Source organism: Equus asinus, chromosome 21, assembly GCF_041296235.1.
Source record: "Equus asinus isolate D_3611 breed Donkey chromosome 21, EquAss-T2T_v2, whole genome shotgun sequence".
Lineage (NCBI taxonomy): Eukaryota > Metazoa > Chordata > Mammalia > Perissodactyla > Equidae > Equus > Equus asinus.
This window is the reverse complement of record NC_091810.1, coordinates 10878528-10900953: the sequence shown is the minus strand read 5'-3', so window position 1 is coordinate 10900953 and position 22426 is coordinate 10878528. Positions and strand designations below refer to the sequence as shown.

The 22426-nt window shown below is 44.4% G+C and overlaps 1 protein-coding gene across 2 annotated transcripts in view; it reads right to left on the bottom strand.

Moving 5' to 3' along the window:
* The window catches only part of CHCHD6 (coiled-coil-helix-coiled-coil-helix domain containing 6), a 253019-nt gene that overhangs the window by 216151 nt on the left and 14442 nt on the right, over positions 1-22426 (bottom strand). For both annotated transcript variants that reach the window (XR_011496584.1, XM_014846097.3), the window contains exons 2-4: positions 7517-7622; positions 3002-3071; positions 1009-1153 (exon numbers count right to left, since the gene is read on the bottom strand). Coding sequence is in view for 1 of the 2 variants with exons in the window: in XM_014846097.3 (XP_014701583.3) it covers positions 1009-1153; positions 3002-3071; positions 7517-7622 (321 nt within the window). In the remaining variant the exon portion in view is untranslated. The remainder of the gene's footprint in view (positions 1-1008; positions 1154-3001; positions 3072-7516; positions 7623-22426) is intronic.

Genomic DNA, 22426 nt, shown 5'->3' with positions numbered 1-22426 from the left:
CTAATTCTGTCTGGGTGCCCCCCTCCCCTGAAACATGACTCGAAAAGAGCCCTAGCTCCAGTCGGTGGAGCCCCCCTGCTCTCTCCGCTGAGGACTGGCTCAGCCATGGCCGCCTGCTGTGAGTCAGGCCAATGGGACATAAGAGGACTTCACCTGGGGCTTCTGGGAAAGTTCTCCTTGCTGACAGAGCCATCACAGCCTCTCTTCTTCTGCCAAGTGTTGTCCTGTCTATATGAGTCCTGGGGGGCAGTAGCAGCCATTGTTTACCTGTCGGGACAGCTGGCCTGAGGATGCCCTGGCATGCTGAGGACGCAGAGTGGAAGGAGAAGAAGCTAGTCCATGATGACGCCAATGCGCCGCTCAACAAGTCAACCCTGGGGCACTTCTAGACTTCTCTATTGTGAAGTAAAGCCTCACTTACAGCAGAGAGAGTCCTAACAGCCTCCCATCAATTGAATGTATCAATAACAATAACAGCAATAATAGCACACCTTCATGATCTGCCAGGCACATGCTAAACCCTGGACAGTTATTGTCTCCTCTAATTCCCTGGGCAGTCCTGTGTGGGACCATCATGATCTTCGAGGAGGGCTCACAGGTACGGGAGGATGTGCCCAAGCTGAAAAGTAGGGAGCTGGGATTTGCACCTAGGGTGCCCCACTAAAAGTTACACTCTCCATCTCGCTTATTACATGGCCACAAGCCCCCAGTCCTATCCCTTCACCATCTCCTGGCGCACATACCAACACAGAGTGGGACCAGATCGGTGAATGATCCAGCCCTTACCCTGAAACCTGAGGCCCCAGAGACTGAAAACACAGGTCAGGGGCAGCAAAGCAAATCCATGAGAGCCAGGGCTAGAACTCAAGCTTCTGGTGCCTAGAAAGACATCCTTTCCACAGAGGTGAGGCCAAGCCCCGGCTTCAGACACATCAGCTTCCAGGGCCAGATCTCTGCTTCCCAGTGCTGCTCCGCACAAAAGACCAGCTCAGGAAGATCCGCACTCACCAGCTGGTCTGACCTCCACTTGTCCTGGTCAACGCTGCCCTCCCCTCGCTGCAGGGACACACGCTGTTGCTGGGTGGCTGCCTCTCTTTCCCTCGTGGCCACCTGGAGCAGCTCATCCTGGACCATGGCCTGCTCCTGTTTATACCTGTGGCAGAAGAGAGATGGAGAGAAGCAGATGCAGATGTCACGACTGGCAGAAGGTAGCCAAGCAAAGGTGTGCACACTCACTTCAGCTGGCTGGGGATGGAGATCTGAGGCCAGCTGGAGAGGGTTAGGCATCAGTGACAGGACCCAAGGCAAGAGGATACAGTGATACTTTCTCAGCCAGGACAATACAGATTACAAACAAAGGAGGCCTGACCACCATGTCAGACAGCCGTATGCCAAATGAGAGTCTCGGGGTAGGGGTTCAATCCCGTGCTAGCCACTCCTTCGGAGTACATAGGCAGCATGGGAAGCCCCACTTCTCTGCCTCCACACGAGAGCTTGAAGGTTTTAGATTGTAGCAGCCCTTGGTTTTGAACATTTAACTCTTCACATCCTCAATGTGTTCCTACCCTTCGACATATTTCTGGGCATTCTGCCTACTAAAATAATCCTGAAGAGAGAAAGAAGTTATTAGCGATGAGATGCTGTTAGAAGTATTATTTATTATAGTGTAAAAAATGCAAACCACTTCAATGTCCAACAACAAGGTCAAGTTAAAGGACATACGACACAATCAAGCAATGGTATATTACATTGTCATTGGACAATAGGTTCTTAGATTTGTCTATAGGTTGAATCAAAACATTGATAAACAATCAATTGATAAACAAAAGATAAACAATACTTTTAGCCAAAAGAATGTTTATAAAGCGGCTGTAACAAATGGAAAATAATTATAAGACTAAGTGAAAATAGCAAGATATAAAATTATATACGACTTTGAAAAAATAATCCTAAAGTAGGGGAAAGAAGACCTTAGAAAGAAATACTCCAAAATAGTAACAGGTTATCTTGAAGTGATGAATCTATGCGTGATTTTGTTCATTTGATATATTTCCTAAGTCTTTCATTAGTATGTATTACTTGAAAATTTTTTAAATGTCTAAAAGTACAAAAAAGAAGGTTTAGGTTAGTTATTTTTGGAGAGGCCTCTTAGGATTAGAGAGGGGAAATTATTAGAATGTGGGTCTTAATCCATGATGATGGAACAGATCCGGCATGGCTGACCCACTGGAGGGAGCAATCCAACTCTGGCTGACATGCGGCCCCTGAGCTAGCTCACTGGGTCCTTTGTCACAGAGGCCAGCATCCTCAAGGGTGTTAAAGAAGTCGATCAGTAACAACTACAGTCAGCGCTCACTGAGAACTGTTTGCCAGGCACTATGCTTAAGTGCATTATAGGCATTAATCCAGACAATTAAAGAGGCACTCCAGATACGCCCTTCTCAGAGGCCTAGAGAGATGCAGTGATTTTCCAGGGTCACATAACTAGTAGTCACAGAATCAGGGTGCGAACCTGCACTGAGGGTCTCTGTGCCTTAGCCACTGTTCCACAACATCAGGGGAGGGGAAGCAGCTCCCAGTCTCAGAGGTGTGGCCAGCACTCCAGGGTTGTGCCCTGTGCTGAAGGGAAGTTACCAACCTCCTGGAGCCAGTCCATCTAGGCAACTGTGGTTAGAATTGTGAGGGCTCCTTTGTCTTCTTCATATCTCTAAAAATATGCTTGCGTGCATACACAAGCAAAGAAGGGCCAGCCACTCAGCTACTTAGTCCTAGCTTTTTAAAGTGAATTTTTAAAAACATTAGCAGTCAACTCCCCCATGCCCCTTTTGGTGCTTCTTCATCTTTATCCAGGACCAGAGCCACCTATACCACAGGATTGTACTCGAAGACGACACAAGACATAAGACACACCCTCGGGCCTCCAGGCAAGGGAAGGTACAAGGTGAGGGAGGAGCATTCAGCTGGAGCGCGGAGCCAGACGTGAGTGGGCACCCAGGCTTACCTCTTGAGGACATCCTCGTCTACCCCTGCAGGCCGGCTACCACTGTGCTCTGACCTGGGCGGTTTGGCGTCTGCAAAGGGATAAGAAGAAAAGGGCTGTAGCAGCACCTCAGGATCAAGGAAGGCATGGTGGTCATCCAGGAAAGGGGCTCAGGAGTGCAGCCCATGGACGGACATGCCCCATGGACAGACACAGAACACATCCTGATCCAGCCACTCCAGAGCGGGATGGCCCGAAGGCCCCTGTGCTCCCTCATTCTGCACCAGGACAGCTGACTGCGCTGGGCCGGCAGCTGGCACAGCCACTTGAGTGCAGCGTCCAAATCCATCCCTACTCACTCCACAGGTACTTGGAATCTTGGTCATCTCCTAAACACAGCCAGGGATGGCTGAGGGAACCACTGTTCTGCTTCACGCTGGAAGGACAGCCTCCGGGGTCTGGGTTTTAGCACGGCGGAGGGGAGGACCTTAGACCTTGTTGCCCTTATTACCCCATTCTACAGATTTCTAACCCTGAATGTGGCAAACACTCCATATTAGTGATATTTTATGTATCATTTAACCTGCATCACCTCCAGTATTATTGGGCTGTTTAAGTTGTTACAGGAGGTCTACCTTCTGATGCCCATGAACTTGGGGATTTCTGAGCAAATCCAATTTACTCTACTCTCTCCACCACTTGGTGATACTGAAAGTTTTGTTATTCCCCCTCTCCTCAGGCTTCACCTTTCCCAAACTATCTTCCAGGCAAGCTCAACACTTCCCCGTGCCCTTGGCCAAATGTCCTATACCTCCAACATAGGTTTCTAAAGCAGCAGCTTTAGAACTAGGACTGCACAAAACATTGCAGAAGAACAGGCTTTGTGAAAGAACATGTGAGGATCTGCAATTCTACTCAGAGGCTGAGCACTCAACCCTCAGGGAGTCACTCCAAATGTACTCACCCTGTGATTCGCACTTGCAGAGCACCTCTCACAGAAGCATGCCTGTGTGCTCCTTAGTAACACGCCAGGTGCTCAACTGGGAATGAAAATGGGATACTGTGCCCACTTCTTATTTTGACATTAATGCTCGCTGGTCTCAGTTATTGACTTACAACAGCTTTACGGAGGTATAATTCATTGTATTTATTTTTGTCTTTTATACAATTGTCCTTTTTTCTAAGTTCAAAAATAACACACCTACCCATTGGAGAGCATGGGGCACAGATCCACACTCCCACCTCCCACGTCTGAGCCGTGTGGCTGCCCCCTCGGTACAGCTAGGATTTATTACGTGTGTCTTTCATCACTAGCCAGGTGGAGAGTCTGCGCACAGGTTTCGGACGCTGGCGCACAGCGCCCCTGCACGGTCCGACAGCCTGAGGGACTCCCACACGCTGAGACCACTCACGCTCTGTCGTTGTAGCTCCCTGGCTTATCATTCACTTTGCATTTATTTTTTCTAAACTGTCTCTATTTCTTATAGTTACATTTCCCACTTGTTTTCTTACTTTAGGGTTTCTTCACTTGCTGTCAGGCTTAGAAAGTCCACTTCCTGTACTTCTACGTTACTGCATCTTTATGGACTGTTACTGTACTTTTATGGCTTCAATTCTTAAATTGAAATTTTTTAATTCCTCTGACATTTATTTTGAGGTATGGTATGACATAAGGATCTAATTTTAACTTCCTTTTCTGATCTTCTTCCATCACTAAAATAAAAGCAAACTCTAATTTTAAAAGTAAAAATATCTTAAAATTAGTCAACTTCAAGACAGGCATTTATGCTGACTGTTCCTCAGCATTTGGAAACTCAAAACTCACACCCATTTAAACAGCAAAATACTTTATTAAAGTAAAACCAAATGACAAATGAACCACTATTCTTGCTTCTTAAACTGCTGAAACTTACCAAAACTGAAACAAATGCTTCTTCTATCTTCCAAAGCTGAAAGTGATGTGTGCATGATATATTTTGGCAATTTTTGCTTTTTTCATCACTTTCTCCCTCTCGCCAGTTAATCCAGTTTAGTAAAGTGCATTGGGCTAAATTAGACCCCTCTCTTCAGTCAGCTGGAGACGTCATGGGGACTAGCCTTTTTGATAAAGGAAGAGGGCACCTGGTGTGGGTTTTAAGAATCTCACTCAGTCCCCTCACTGTTAGATATTCAAAACAATCCCAGGTGGGGCCGGCCCAGTGGCTCAGCGGTTAAGTGCACACGTTCCGCTTCGGCGGCCCAGGGTTCGCCAGTTTGGATCCAGTGTGGACATGGCGCTGCTTGGCAAAAAAACCTATGCTGTGGTAGGCATCCCACATATAAAGTAGAGGAAGACAGGCATGGATGTTAGCTCAGGGCCAGTCTTCCTCAGAAAAAAGAGGAGGATTGGCAGATGTTAGCTCAGGGCTTATCTTCCTCAAAAAAAAAAAAAAAATCCCAGGGTGGGTCCAGATCCAGGTACTGATGTGCTCTAATGCTCAGGAAGCCCTGAGGCAGATAATACACGGGGACAAGTGTCAGAAGGGCTGGCCGGCACCCCTGGCCGTGAGGATGAAGCCGGAGCTCTCCGGCCACTGTGCCGAGGTCTCTATGATGTGGCCCTGAGCACCACCCCAGCACCTCCCTTTTCCTTGCATTTGTACACCAGAGGTAACAAACCACTTCTAGGTCCCCAAACAGGCCAGCCTGTGCCATGTCTCTGGGCCTCTGCCCGAGCTGTTCACTATGCCTGAACTGCCCATCTACCACTGCTCTATCTTTCGAAATCCAGTTCAAACGTCATCTCCCTTGAAGCCCCTCCCTAACATAAGGAGTCACTGTCTCCTCCGTGCTACCCTGGACCTTGGGCATGCTCCCAGTGTTGCATCATCCCATGACAGATGTAACCTCCAGGCTTATACATCTGGCTCCTTAACTAGAGCTGCGCATACCCTAAGAGAGGTGCCCCTTCTGGCTATCGCTGTGACCCAGCATGAGACACACATCCTAATCCCTGGCTAGCACTCAGTAAACGCTGAGAGGACAGGACATAGCCCCTGCCTTCTACAATCTTATAACCTAATAGTGAAGATTGATAAATAAATAAAAAGCAAAGGGGTATGGTGGAGTATATGAGGAAGCCATTTGGGTTAAAACTAATTCGACCTGATCTTGTTTTTCCAAAAGGGACTGACGTGGCCTATTGAGCACACATTGTCCATCTGCTTTAAACATTTACTGTGTCCCAAAGACAAGAATGATGCCCTTAAAGATAGGGAGGTAGCTTCCCCCCATAACGGCATTTCTTTAAGGATAAGCACCTCTTCTGGGAACTAAGGATTAATTACGGACCTGCTGTGCTCACCTTGTGACCACCACTGACCTGCTGTGCTAGCAAAGCAATCTTGTGACTGCTGCAAAAGGGACATTCCTGTCATATGCGATATATGCTCTTTGTTCCAAGACGGTATATAACCACTCTATGCACCCCATTTCTTTGGTGCCCTTCCTTCCTTTAGGAAGGAAGGCCCCGGGCTAGTCCTCAAATCTGGCTCATAATAAACTCACCCCAATTTTGATTTATAGACTGATTATGGATTATTTGCATCAACAAGATTAACATAAAAGACAATTCTAACGCGAGGCCACGGACGAGATGAGTGACCCCATGGATGGTTATCCACCGGAAGGCAGAGTCAACCCTCTGCCGGGGCACAGCTCCTCTAGCCAATCAATGAAAAAATATCTATCAAGTTACAGAAGATAGACAAGACCTAGTTAGTTATTGAGTAAACAAGTTAGTTATTGAGTAGAGCAGCAGTTGCCCCAAGGACGTTTTTAGTTTGTAATATCTTAATGTTTTTGTACCTTATATTCTTCTTTCTTAAACTTGTCTGTTCCTTTGTGTTTGCTGAAAGTAGTTATTTGGGAAAAAGCACAAATTTCTTCATTTGTGATGGGCACAATAGGGTAGGGAACAAATCAGCTTTGAGGCCAGCTTGGGCACAGAAAGAGGAACTCCTGGGAGGCGCAGGATGGCGGGCCCTCCCAGAAGCCCAGGGTAAACCGTCCCAGAAGCCAGGCCAGGATCACTCGATGTGAGGGCTAGGTTAGACTTGCTGAGGTTGATGCCAAAGTCATTGACACAATTCCCCCTAACTTGGTCCAATTCACCCAAATCTCTATCATTCTTTGGACCATACCAAACAGTAATGGTTACGCTTTTCTTACAGATCCTTAAAAGCAACTTCTTACCCGAGTTGTCAAACCAAGCCCTTTTGCCTCATATTTTACATATAGAGAAACTGAAACAGTGAGGGAAGACAGTTTGGCCCCAATCACAGAAGCTCTGACTACTGTGCTGCTTCATTGTACCGGACAGCGTCGTCATGCACAGGAAGCCACACTGTCCTGGAAGGACTTATCAGAAAGGAGTTGCTTACATCACCCAGAAACAAATGGGAGCCACATTAGTTGTCAAATATGTTCTGCCAGGAACGTCATCTGTCATTGCTTTCGCATTGCTCTCACTCTCCAGAGAATTGCTGCAGCCCATACCTTTCTCCGGGCCTTCAGAGGTGCCAGATGGAGAAGGGGGAGTTGGCTGCCCCGCTTTGGAAGGCTGGCTGGAACCCTTCATTCGGTTAACCACATTTTCAGACAGCTAAGGGAAGAATTGAGGGATGGGAAAAGAGGGACAGGGAAAAAGTTATATCACAGAAACCTCTGGAAATGAAGACTCCCCTTTATCCATGCCCCAGATTGACTGTGCACATTGCTTCCTCAAGACCAACTCCAATAATAAAATTCTACTCAAAAACCCCTCATAGTGGCCCAATGCCTACCAGATTAGTGCCAAACCTGGCTGGATTCCAGACGACCACAGCATGTCGCCTCCTGGCTGTCTGGCTTCATCTCCTACTGCCCCCTACACACACCTTACACACAGTGGAACCTGAGTTCTCACTTTTCTCACCTCCTCTGAATCCATTATGCTGCAGTCCTCTGCTGATAACCACCAGCGGCACCCCCAACCCTGGGACATCTCCACCTATCCAACTCTTGCCCTTCCTTTAAGGGCATCTCAGTGTCTCCTTCTCCAGGAGACCTTTCTTGGTAGCACCCAAGTCAAGTATCATTTCTCCCCTTACTTTATGCTCACATTATAGCACACGTGTGCCTCTTAGGGAAGTATCACACATCCCATCTGCCTCATCCTAATGGTCTGTGAATACCTTGAGGGTTGGGGCTCCCTCTCACTCATTTCCATATACCTGCCGTGCCACACATATAACAGACAATTATCATGCTGACCAACTCTTTTCACCTCAGTTCCCCCAGAGAAGACTAAATAACCAAAACTTCCATTCACTTTAGAGGAAGTGAAATAGGCATGAGGGTGTCAAAACAGCTTACCAAAATGAGACAGAAAGCTAGGGATAAATCCAGAATGGAAACCCTTAGGAGTTCACTTCAGTAAATACTGATTAACTGCTTCATATGTGCAAGGCACCATAAAGCACAGTCAACGGGAAATCGTAAAAACGACCTTAAGACAAAAGCCATAATAAGCAACTCCACTTCCAGGTATCCAGCTGAGAAAAGTGCTCCCACATGTACATAGCAGCATTGGAATAGCAAACAACAAAGGAAACAACATAAATATGCAACAATAGGAAACTGGTTACAGAAATGAGGGTGCATTCCTTCTATGAAATATTATGGGACCATTAAGAAACAATCCGGTAAGACACATATAATTGTCATAGGAGAATGTATGGGACACACTACTGAATTTTTAAAGTTATAGAACACTTTCTATATCTCAATTTTGTAAAAAGAGGTACACAATTATAAAAATGCAGACATACAAATATAAATAGGTCAACATATACACATATACATTGACAAATGTGAATGTGCACTTGATTTTCACATGTATGCATGTAAACAAATATAGATATCTGTTCAGAGGTGAAAGTCTGCAAGACTACAGACAAAACACTCACATGTTATGTCCTGCAAGTGGGCACAGGAGTAGCTGGGGCAGGACTTTCACTTTGGGCACTTCTGTGTTCTAATTTTTTACCATGAAGATTTTTTTCACAACTAAAGATTGAGTCCCTTTAGTATCTAATATAGATACAAATCAAATAGTTAATTAATGATATAGGACGAGAGAAGACTGAGCATAGACAGTAGTACAAGAGAATTTGGAATCCAGAAATAAACTCATACATCATGCTCAACTGATTGATAAAGGTGCCAAGACAATTTAATGGGGAAAGAATAATCTCTTCAACAAATGGTGCTGGTACTACTGAATTTCCACATGCCAAAGAATGAAGCTGGACACCTACCTCACACTGCACAAAAACTAACTCAAAATGGGTCAGAGACCTAAATGTAGGGGCTAAAACAATAAAACTCGTAAAAGAAAATATAGGGGTAAATCTTCATAACCTTGGCTTTGGCAATGGATTTGTAGTTATGACACCAAAAACATAAGCAATCAAATAAAAAACAGATATGATGGACTTCACTGAAATTAAAAAGTTTTGTGTATCAAAGGACATAATCAAGCAAGTGAAAAGACAACCCACAGAATGGGAGAAAATATTTGCAAATCATATATCTGACAAGGGATATGTATCTAGAATATATAAAGAATTCCCACAACTCAATAATACAAAGAAAAGTAACCCAATTAAAAAATGGGCAAAGGATCTGAATAGATATTTCCCCAAAGAAGATATATAAATGTCCATAAGCAAATAAAAAGATGCTCAATATCATTAGTCATTAGAGAATGCAAATTCAAACCACAATGAGATACTACCACACACCCACTAGGATGGCTACAATAAAAAAATCAGATAATAGCAATTGTTGGCAAGGATGTGGAGAAATCAGAACGCTCATACATTGCTGACGGCAATATAAAATAGAGCAGCCACTGTGGAAAACAGTCCGGAAGTTCCTCAAAAAGTTGAACACAGAGTTACCATTTGATCCAGCAATTCCACTCCTAGGTATCTACTCAAGAGAAAGGAAAATATATGTCTACACAAAAATTTGTACATGAATGTTCATATCAGAATTATTCATAATAGCCAAAAAGTGGAAACAACCCAAATGATGAATGGATAAGTAAAATGTGGTATATCTATATAAGGGAATATTATTTGACTATAAAAAGGAATGAAATACTAATGCATGCTACAAAATGGATGAACCTGAAACCATTATGCTAAGTGAATTAAGCCAGATACAAAAGGCCACATATCATATGATTGCACTTATTTGAAACATCTAGACCAGGCAAATCTCTAGAGACAGAAAGTAGATTAGTGGTTGCCTTGGGCTTGGAAGAATGGGGTGACTGGGGACTCACAGCTAAAGGGTAAGTGGTTTTTTTGGGGGGGGTGATGAAAACGTTCTAAAAATGATTGTGGTGATGGTGGCACAAATCTGTGAATATGCTAAATAACATTGAATGGTACACTTTAAATGGGTGAATTGTATGGTGTGTGAATCATATCCCAATAAAGCTGTTACAAATAAAAAGAGAGAGGGAGAAACAAAGACAAAAGTGAGCAGTCAGACAAGATGTCACTCAGCAAAAGCAAGCTATCCCAAGGAACGTGCGCAGGTATGGGGTCCTGAAGGCAGAAGCTATAGTGTGTTGAGGGGAGTGGGGGGTATCTCGCACCGTGCAGGTCAGGCCATGGGGAAAGTGGCACAGACAGACAGTCAGGGACCAGTGTGCCTGGAGCCCTAAGTCCATTGGGGAAGGTGTGGGTTGTAAAGGTGGCCTTGGACGAAGCTGGTACTGAAAGAAGCTTCGAAACCAGACAGAAGGGCTCCAACAACTGTGGGGCATTGCTGAAAGTTTCTGAGCCAGGAAAAAACATGAGCAGTGCTTTTAGAGGATGAAGTGGCAGTGTTATAAGGAGCACACTGGAGTGGGGAGTGTGCCTTTGGTCATGAAGTGACAAGGGCGTGCAGCAGCAACAGTGATGGCAACCAAAGGCTTTGTCTGGCGCTCCTTTGGCAGCAAGGAACAGAGGAGAGCGCAGGGTTAAAGAAGAAAAAGGGGTTTTGATCTCAAGTTAGTGGAAGGAGTTGAGTGAGAATGACAGAAAAAGGGAAATCAAGAAAAGAGAGACTATTTCAAGAGAGTAGTAAATTAGCTTGACTGTAGATATAAATCCCAGATTATAAACCGGAAAGAGCCCCTCAGAGTGTGCAGGCTCACTCCTGCTTTACAGCCATAGCCACTAAGACGCCAATCAATCAACGCATTAGAAATGGAGAGTAAGCTTTACAGCGCGGCCAAGTGGCCATTTCTTGCTCAAATCAGCCACACAGAGGGTCAAGGTGGGACACCTGGTTGGCTGTAAGGCAACAGCAAGGGTGAGGTGGAATGTTCTCCAGTGGGGACACGGGGCTGGCACTCAAGAGTGAATTTGCATGGAAATAAGATTTGGAATCCCACCAGTATACTGGAACCAGCTGGAAGTACTGATTTTTAAATTTTCAGGAATTTTGCAAGCTGGTTGACTTCATCACAGCAGCTTGAAAGTGGCCATGGCCATTTTTTTTAAGGCCTGATTATTCTTCTAAATTCAAAAACAACTGACTACGGGGGGCTGGCCCCGTGGCCGAGTGGTTAAGTTCACGCACTCCGCTGCAGGTGGCCCAGTGTTTCGTCAGTTCGAATCCTGGGCGCGGACATGACACTGCTCATCGAACCACGCTGAGGCAGCATCCCACATACCACAAGCAGAAGGACCCACAACGAAGAATATACAACTATGTACCAGGGGGCTTTGGGGAGAAAAAGGAAATAATAAAAAAATCTTTAAAAAAAAAAAAAAACTATGATAAGTGTTCCACAGCATAGTGTAAGTTAAAGATCAAATATATACATATACCAGAGACTTGGTTTGAAAAACCACAGAAATCAGCAAACACCACAAATCAGGGCCCTTTCTTAGGAGAGCCAGTTGTTAAACATTTACCAGCACACAACAGGGCACCGCCCCCGGCCTCACCCTCTCTCCAAGTGGACTTTGAGAATGCACCAGTCCTCTGAGGGACTGGGGGCACGGAGCACGTGTCTGGAGGAAGGAAAGCACTGAGTGGTCTGAGAATCCATATGGATGTCAGTGAGGCACCAATGACGTGTGATGTGCATGAAAGAGGCAGCCACAGCTGGTAGCATCCCAACCCACACTGTGGACAAGGGCCATGTGACCAGGAAGAGCATTCACCGACGTCCATAGAGAAGAGGCCCTAGCAGTGCAGCCACATGGGGCCCCGTGGCCAAGGGCGCTGTAACTATGACCCATCTTCCATCATCAAGTATTTGTGTATTAAGCACCCACTGTGAGAGCAATGTTCCAGAAACAGTGGGTGAAACAAACAGCAAAGAAACAACAGTGAAAGGTCCCTGCTTTCACAAAGCTTACATTCTAATGGGAACTGAGAGACAAAAAAAGAAGTAAACAATTTCACATATCCTATTTCATTGAATCCAAGGCACCATCAGTTGTAAATCACACCATTGTCTTTCTACAGCCTGAAGAAACACTAATGAAATGAACATTTCCCCTCTTATATGACATCTCTATTTCAGAGATGTTAAAGCATGTGTCTTAAACTCAGTGAAGTATGTTAGTGATAAGTACTAGGAAAGAATTAAGTACGATATTGCAGCGATGGGAGCTTGTGGGGTGGTGCAGGAAGCCACGGCACTGGGGAAGACCTCCTAGAGGGGATGACATGATGTTAAGACTCTCACCCCGAATGAGGAGGCCGCAACCACATTTGTCTTGAGAATCAGGAAAAAACAATCTAGGTCCAAGCAGAGGAGAGGATAAGTGCAGAGTCTCTGAGAACTGAGGCTGGTCTGTCCAAGGGCCTGACAGAAGGCCAGTGTGTGAGAAGGAGGATGGGACCAGATGACAGGCCAGAGAGGCAGGCAAACGCAAGACCACAAGCCCTGGCAGGCCAAGGTAAGAAGCCCCAATTTGACCCAAAGGCAAGGGAAGCTACAAGGGAGTTCTACACAGGTGAGTCACAGGCTCTGATTGCCTATCCCAGCCCAGGTGGCGTCTTCTGAACCATATCCCTTGGTGAGCGACGGGTTAAGGAAAACATTGGCAAGCTTCTTGTTGGCAGGAGGAGATTTGTAATATTTTTTAATGTTGCTACAAAATAACAGCAAGTAATATTTTTAATCAACAAATATACATACACACACACTAGTCATGTGAGAATAAACACCATCTGGGCAGTGCTCCCTGTACCAAAAGAACCAGAATGGAGGGCTCCAGAGCCAGATGGGGCTGGGAACTCAGTGCCAGAGGTCCACTGGTCACTGTGCCCTCGGAGCTGGCCAGATACGGCCCTGTGTGGTCAGGGGACGGAGGGCCAAATCCAGAGCAGTGCAGGGAAAGAGGACTGCTACCTATGCTCTAGCTGTGTGGCCTTGACCCAGTTCTTTAGCTTCTCATCCCTCACCTATGAAATGGGGACCTCTCAAGGCTGGACTGGCTGCAATACAGCTCAGGAATTAAGTGCTTTGGGGTCAGATAGGCCTGGGTTTGAATCTCAACAAAGCTGCTTACTAGCACTGTGACGCTGGGCAAGGGACTTCTTATCTCTATGTCAGGTTCCTCATCTGTGAGATGGAAATAATTATCGGTACAGACTGTAGGACTGCCCTGAGGATTAAATGAGGCATCTGCATAAAGCAGTTGGCACAAAGTAAAAACAATCCATATTAGCTATTATGTGAAACTGCAAAGCACTACACAAAGTATTAATTATAATCCATACCAGGTACATACTGGCTACGTAAAAGTACATGAACTAATCAATAATAACAATAGTTAACATTCGCCACGTACTATCAACTGAGCACTTTCTAAGTGTTCTACAAGCAACTTCGTGACGATATAATGGAGAAGATGAGCAGGGCTCTTCCCTCCTCTTCCACAATCTGTACAAAATTTTTAAATTGGGCAGATTCTTTTTAAAGAGCCCTCCAGCTCTGATGTCCTGTGGCTCAAACCTGGACCTGCCCTCACCTGAGTAACATGGGGACTCTAAGGGAAGTGGCCTTTCCCCGCCACCACCATGGCACACTTGGCTGGCACCTCCATAAGTCTCCAGCGACAACATGGAGCCCAAGAAGAGACTCTCTCTCCTCCCCACTCCAGCCCACAGCCCTCACCCACAAGCACCACAGCCAAGAGTGGGCAGGCCGCAGACAGCCAAAGTCAGGCCTCAATTGAGGTCACACACACATAGAGAGCTCACCACTTGCACCCTAAAAAATGCCTCTAGGAACCCAGACCCCACTCCCTAAGGATCCCACTCCATGACTGCAACTAAAACGCTTCCCTCACCCAAAAGCAGCTATGAATTTAGAGCCAAATTCCTCAAGAGGGACTAGAGTTTTCTTTATTAAGCCATACAGGTCTGAGTAAGTCATATGGCCAGCCCATGACTGAAGGCTCTGGGCAAAGGGTACTGCTTTGAAAAACGCAGGTGGGTGCTACCCGTCTCTGAATGGAAATGATGAGAGGAGTGAGCGGTGTCCCACTGACCGGTATAAAGGAGACGAGAGCCACGAGAACTACAAGTTGTAACACCTTACTAATCTAGTTAACATGACTTCAGCACTCACGAGGGACGGACCACCTCACTAATTCTCACAATGCAACACCTGCTTTCCAGTTGCGGAAACCATAGCACAGAGAGGGTAAAGCACTTGCTGCAGGCCATGAAGCTCCTAGGGTGCACGCCTGGCTGCCCAGCAGGCTGCCTGACTCCTCAGGCCCACGCCGGTCTGCTGCACGGCAGGACGGTTACCACGAGGACAACAGCAAGAAGAGAGTACTTGCTAAGCAGCACTTGCAGGCAGGAGGGTCCCTGAGAGGGACAACTGATTGCAGGAGCTGAAGTGATGAGAGGCACAGTCAGGATTGCTGAGAGAAACCAGGGAACACTGGTCCAGTCCCAAGTAGCCTCGGCCACAAAGATGACGTCCCACATTTCCCTGACAACCCTGCCTGCAGCCATGATCTTGCCATCACTCTTTCCCTCCCTCCTTCTGCTTCATTTTTCTGCCCTTGTTTCCCACCTGACATCACACACACTGGTTCACTCACTGACCATCGCCTCCACCAGAGTGTAAGCTCCACAGGAGGAGAGATTTCTATTTGCTCTCACTGTATCCTCAGTGCCTGAAAGTGCCCAGCACACTGGAGATGCCCAAATATTTGTTAAATACATGAACTAAGTAAATATTTATCAAAGGCCTGGGTCCCTAACACTGCACTAGTGCAATGAAGCATGTCAAGCTGTAACAGCCGAGAACTTTAACTCAAAGTTATGGTCAGAAGGGGTGACTAAGGCAAACTCGAACACAGGTGCTAAGCTGACGAGCAGCTCATCTAACGTGCCCAGGAGTTCTGGTAACAGAGCCCTGGGCTCCAGCTGGAAGGGAGATGGCCTGAGCCGGGCCTGAAGGGATGACTGCAGAGAAGGGGTGGGAGTTGAGGGGTGCATTCCAGAGAGAAGGGCATGAGAAAGGCACAGAGGAGACAGCACTCAGAGCTAAGCCCGAGCTTCAGCCTGACACAACACAGGTCTGTGAGGAAAATAAGATGTGGCCAGAGGGCTGGTGGGTTCCACCCAGTGAGGGCTTGAATGACAAGGCAAGGAGGCTGCAATTTATTCTGCTGTCAACGGGTTGCTGCTGGTGGTTTCTGAGCAGGGATTTGAACAGGATCTTCTCTTCGCACACAACAGTCTGGCAAAGCAGGAAGAGGGGCTGAGGTCCAGGAGGGCTGGAGGCAGGGTTGCTGCTGAAACAGGGTACATCAGGAATAAGAGGACTGAGATCTAATTGCTGTACAAGTGAAGGAAGAGAACGGATACAAAAGACGCCAAGGAAGCAAAATGAGTGAAGACCTGGCGTCTGGCTGGATGCACAGGGCAGGTGAAAGAAGCAAGGTACAGAATGGTACAATCTCATTTATACTATAAAAAGAGGAAGAGTATGCTTGTATGTGGAGGCTCGGAAAAAGCCTGAAAGGTTAAGGATTCATGAGGAATTGTGAACAGTTAGCACTTAAAAATAAGATGCGTTTGCAGGAAGAAAAAGTCTTAAAGGAATAGATGAGAAAGACCACAGCAAGGCCCAAGCCTGGCTTGCTGGAGAACGAGGTATCACCACTGAGCCGAGAACTACTCTGTAAGCGTGTGTTCAGCATTGTAAGTCCACCCGAGCAGCTCTGCTCACAGGCAAATAAGACTACACAGGAAGCTGCAAGAGTTTGCATATGGAGAAAGAAATTATGGAATCCATGGCAGAGTGCCGAGGGGCAGACTAGAAAGAAGATACAAGGTCACCACATTCCAGAAGGGGGCAAGAAAACTCAGGCTGCAGCAGAGGAACTCAAACCTAGGCGTGACAACAGGCTCCTATTTGAAGATAATGATAAAAACATCCTAAAAACAACTGTGCCCTAAAGTCCATTGAGCATCCTCCACATGCCAGTGTAGGAGATCGGAATTGGCCACCCCAAATGTGTCTCTTTGGCTTGATTATTTTTAAGAACAAAAGGCTCTGAAAGATACTTTGACCTTCTTCCCCTTTGAAGTCCCAAACCACTACCCCCAACATCCTCCTTTGTCTTTAGCTGAAGATGATACTTAAGGCGGCAGCTTTGGCTATTCTGGTGAGCTGCTCAGCTTTCCCAGGTCTCTCCCAGGTATACATGTTATAAAGCTTTGTTTGATTTTCTCCTGTTATTCTGTTTAATGTCACTTAATTCGTAGACCAGCCAGAAGGACCTAGAGGGTAGAGGAATTATCTTCCTCACCTATGGTTAGGTGACTTGGACAGGTTAACTTCACTGGCTGGACGCTGCTCGCAGCTAAGAAATCCTGGACCCTTGACAAGAGCCAGCAGGAGGTAAGAGTTCTTACCAAGTCAGTCTCCTGGATCTTTGCCTGCAGAGTCCAATGGAAGTGAGAGTAGTGAGGATTTTTTCCTTTTCTAAATTTAGATTAGCAGAAAATATTGGTGAAGCTAGCTTCTTGGACTCAGCAACTCTAGGAAATGTGGTTTGAGTACTCATTGGTTAAGATCCTTTTCCCACAGATGGTCATATTTTTCCTTTACTGTCTTTTTTTTGTCATTTGTCATAAAAAGGAAAAGCCATAGGGCAAAACACAGGCATCTCTATAAGCCTGTTGTCTGGGAATATGCGCATGAAGTGAAAGCTGTTACTAAAGGCATCTTTGAAGCCTAAAAAAGCCACAGACTTGGTGGGCATGGGTCAAGCAGTTAAAAGCCATGAGGGCGCTCGCCACCTCAAGAAGACTCCCATGATAGGATAAGTTGGGTCATGAAATGGGGTAGATGACACAGGTCCTCCGCCAACTTCAAGAAAATGTCTATGCAACAATGAGGTACCCTGTGAAACCACATACATTCCCCAACCCCACAGCACCTCCTTCCGAGGTATTAATTTGGCTTCAAGAGACCCAAGGCTTAACTAAGCTGTTAGTGTGCATGTAAGATGAGGTTTTTTTCGTCTTGGTCTATGTCTTGTGAGCTTGGCTTTGTGACCTTTCGGGTCTCTGCCATCCAGAGGATGCATGTACCAGCACGCATCCTAGTGGCCAGTTGAACAGACTGGGGTTCCGAGATGTGCTTTGTTTGGCTGTGTCAGCTCTCAGGGGAGTTTGTCATAAGGGGTCCCAACTGCTATTAGGGGCCATTTCAACCTTCGTGGCTTGTTCACTCTGCTGGGTAACGAAGGCCTTCACTGTGCTTAGACTGTTTTGGGGAGTGAACTTTCTGGATCTCTTTTGGGGATGACTCTTGCATCCATGGTGAAGCTTACTGGTTTGAGTCACTGTTAAGATCCTACTTGTCAATGTGGCCAGATAATGGATAATTTAAATTGGAAAAACTTCTAAATTGAAAAAAATATATATATTTGAGAGCTCTCATCATAATTGTTTTATTGATATCTATGAAAATGCCAAATTAAGAAAGAAATACAAAAAAATAATGACTAGCCTTAAGACCCTGACTCAGTCTACACCTAAATTGAGAAAATGTAAAAATACGAGTATTGATTAGATGATACAGTCTGGAATGTTGCAGCTAGTGTTATAGAAAGAGGTTATATCAACTTTGCCTGAGTATATTTTTAAAATGTCTCACTGGGAATGCTTCCCTTTCCAATATGATGAGACCAAGACCTGCTGATAAAGTCCTAACGGAAACTATGATTAGAGGGATAAGAGTTGATGAAATTCAGATGAAATTTTTTAGAAAATCTGATATGTTTACAGGCTTTATGAGAAGTGATTACATCTCTTTTGCCTGACTATATTATACATTGTATTGTGGGGGAAAACAATGTGTCTCACTGGGGAACGTTTTCTCTGCCTGATTATAAGACAGCACATATATCTCCCTTTCAGACAATATTAACTAAACATGCTAAAGGGAATCAATAGAGTTGCCTGAGCCCACACCATAGGAAATAAAGGCTGGAGGCTGATATCAGGTGCTAATAAAGAAGATAATGGGGGCTCCCCCCTCCAAGGTAAATTGGTCAGGGGTTGAATTGTACCCTTAGAAAGAGGGTCTTCATTAAATGCTTTGTGCAGACTTTTAAAGGTGCGATACCATTCACCATTGTCCTAAAATTTTAAAACAACAGCTGTGGAGTCTTTGTGTATGTGTGTCTATATGTATGTTATCTATATGTGATATTTCACCTCAGGATGGTATGGCCAAAATTAAGAGCTCTAATTAATCGGCTTAAAGCCAGTGCTTACATAAATTATTTCTAAATATAATAGAAACTAACCTCAATGTCTTTCAAGTTAACATGATATAAAATCTTTGGTAAATGAAAGCTTAAGTTTTTTGTTTGATAAAATAGGCATGTCCTTTGAGTTATAATGAAATACTCTCATGTTATCCCAGCTACAAATTTGACAGCAAAATAAAAACTTAGAATGACACCTAATTTTGTCTAACGTTTCATGAAGTTTTCATGGGTAATCTAACCATAATTGCTGGGAACAAATGATTTAGATGTAAGTGAGATAAATAAACTTTTAACAATAATTATACTTTATGACATGTGTACTTAAAATAACTTCCAAAATCTCTTTGGTAACTGAAGTTTTGCTAGGTTACTTTAAATAATAAAAATTCATTGAGTATCTAGATAATTTCCAAATAAGATAAAATACTGAAACATTAATTGCCAAACATGTCTAAGTTTACCTACTTTGTCTTATTACAGAGAAACTAAAATGTGTTTGGGTCTATTGAAAAACATGTGTTTTGTTAAAAGACTGTACTATAAAGTAATATGTTTCTAGAAATTATGACATACTTATAAATTTGTCAAGCCACAGAATGCTAATGTAAAAGACAGTTTAAAATTGCTTAGTTTTTACTTAAAAATTAAGGATTAAAAATTAATATATATTGGGGCTGGTCTGGTGGCGAAGTGGTTAAGTTTGCACAATCCACTTCGGTGGCCAAAGGTTCACAGGTTCAGATCCCAGGTGCAGACGTAGCACTGTTCGTCAAGCCGTGCTCTGGTGGCGTCCCACATAAAACGGAGGAAGACTTGCACAGATATTAGCTCAGCAACAACCTTCCTCACACAGAGACAAAAAAATAACAATATGTAGGATAAAAACTACTAAAAATAAGGAAAATATATTTGTATTCAAGGAAAGTAAGATACATGTTTTCAGTAAAGAAGGTATAAAGAATAGAAATATTTTTGTTTGTTAAGAAAGATAAATTTGTCCTAAAGTCCTAGGAGGGAAGAAAGAGAAGTAGGCATGGGACAAATTCTGAATGCAAAAAGCAAGCTACAGAAGGTTTGTGAAAGAAGAATTCTGAAAAAAGAATTTTGGACATAGTCAAGTTGGCTACAATTAAAGTGAAGTTAATTAAGTGAATAAGTTTTAATATTAAAAGTAAGCTGGTACAAAATTCAAATTTTGTTCTCTCGAAAGGATAATTTTCTTATGTCTTCTTGGTGGAGTGTCCCTTCGATCATGATATACTGCCCCTCTCTGTCTCTCTTTTGCCTGTCTTATCTTGAAGTCTACTCTGTCTGCTATAAGTATGGCAACACCTGCTGTCTTTTCTTTGCCATTAGCTTGGAGTATCATCTTCCAACCCTTCACTCTGAGCCTGTGTTTATTGTTGGAGCTGATATGTGTTTCCTGGAGGCAGCCTATTGTTGGGTCTTGTTCTTTGATCCATCTCACCACTCTGTGTCTATTTATTGGAGAGTTCAATCCATTTAAATTTAGAGTGATTATTGATATATGAGGGCTTAATGCTGCAATTTTATCACTCATTTTCCAGTTCTCCTGCATTTCCTTTGTTTCTTGTCCCATGTATTTCGGACTACCAATTTGGTTAGATAGTTTTTTTATGCTGGATTTCTTAGTTTTCTCCTTAGTTATTATTTGTGTCTCTGTTCTGTTTAGTGGTTACCATGAGGTTTCTATGCAAAGTCTCGTAGATGAGACAGTCCGTTTTCTGATGGCCTCATTTCCTTAAACTAAGCCGATTCAGTCCCTTTCCTCTTCCCTTTATAAGTTGTTTTTGTCACATCTTATTCCATCTCGTCTTGTGAGTTTGTGGTTAAAATGACAAGATTATCTTTGGTTTTGGTGTTTTCTTTCCCTTTATCTTTAATGTTTTACTTGAGTATTTGTTAACCTGTTCTGATGGATAGCCATAATCTTCTGATTTTGTCTATTTATCTCCTTACTCAGGGCTTTGTAACCCCTTTCTTCTTTTTTTTCAGGTATGAGGGCCTTCTTGAGGATTTCTTGGGGGGGGGGGGGGTGGCCCTTGTGGCAATGAACTCCCATAGCTTTTGTTTATCTGGGAAAGTTTTTATTTCTCCATCATATCTGAAGGATATTTTTGCTGGATAGAGTATTCTTGGCTGAAAGCTTTTATCTTTCAAAGATTTGAATATATCATTCCACTCTCTTCTAGACTATACAGTTTCTGCTGAGAAATCCACTGAAAGCCTGATAGGGGTTCCTTTGTAAGTTATTTTCTTCTGCCTTGCTGCCCTTACTATTTTTCCTTTATCATTGACTTTTGCCAGCTTCATGACTATATGTCTTGCAATAGGTCTTTTTACACTGACATAGTTAGGAGATCCGGTGGCCTCTTCATGTGGATTTCCATCTCCTTCCCCAGGCTTGGGAAGTTCTCCATTATTATTTCTTTGAACAAGATTTCTTTTTTTTTTTTTAAAGATTGGCACCTGCGCTAACATCTGTTGCCAATCTTTTTTTTTCTTCTTCTCCCCAAAGGCCCCCAGTACATAGTTATAAATTTTAGTTGTGAGTGCCTCTGGTTGTGCTATATGGGATGCCACCTCAAGATGACCTCATGAGCGGTGCCATGTCCACGCCTAGGATCTGAACCAGCAAAACTCTGGGCCACCGAAGTGGAGTGCATGAACTTAACCACTCAGCAACAGGGCCGACCCCTGAACAAGCTTTCTCCTCCACTTTCCTTCTCTTCTCCTGCTTGAATACCTATAATCCATATGGTGCATCTCCTAATTGAGCCAGATATTTCTCAGAGACTTTCTTCATTTCTTTTTAGTTTTAGTTCTCTCTCCTCCTCCATCTGAAGCATTTCTATATTTCGGTCCTCAATGTTGCTGATTCGCTCCTCCATGATATCAGCTCTATTGTCCAGGGAATCCATATTCTGCTTTGTCTCATCCATTGTGTTTTTCATCTTCAGTATTTCTGATTGGTTCTAGTCTATAGTTTCAATCTCTTTTGTGAAGTAGCTCCTGAACTCACTGAATTGTTTATCCACATTCTCTTTTAACTCGTTGAGTTTTTTAACATTAGCTATTTGGAATTCTCTGTCATTTAGGTTACAGATTTCTGTGTCTTCAGCATTGATTGCTGGTACTTGTCATTTTCCCTTCCGGTCTAGGGATTTAATATTTTTTTTCATACTGCTAAACGGCATGGATTTGTGCTTCCACATTGTGGTGGTATTTGATCATTGTTTCCACCTGTTGCCACTGGAAGGGGGTCAAGAGCTGCATATTCTGAGCCTGCTGTGATTTGCAGGACAGCTCCCAGGTGCTAAGCTGGGGCACTGGGGGGGAGGGAGGGGTGCTTTCTCTTTCCTGCATGATCTCAGGGACCTCTTGCCCTGCCCTCACTATCTGCTCTCCTGGGATACTGGCTTGATGAAGACACCCCTGTGGTAGCTAGTCACCTCTGTGGGTGACTTTCCCTGGATTGTGAGTGACCTTGGAGATCTATGGCGTTCCCATGGAGGGCTGTCACTCCCTCCCTGCTTTCCTCCCAGAGGCCGTGTGCAGTCCCAGGTCACTG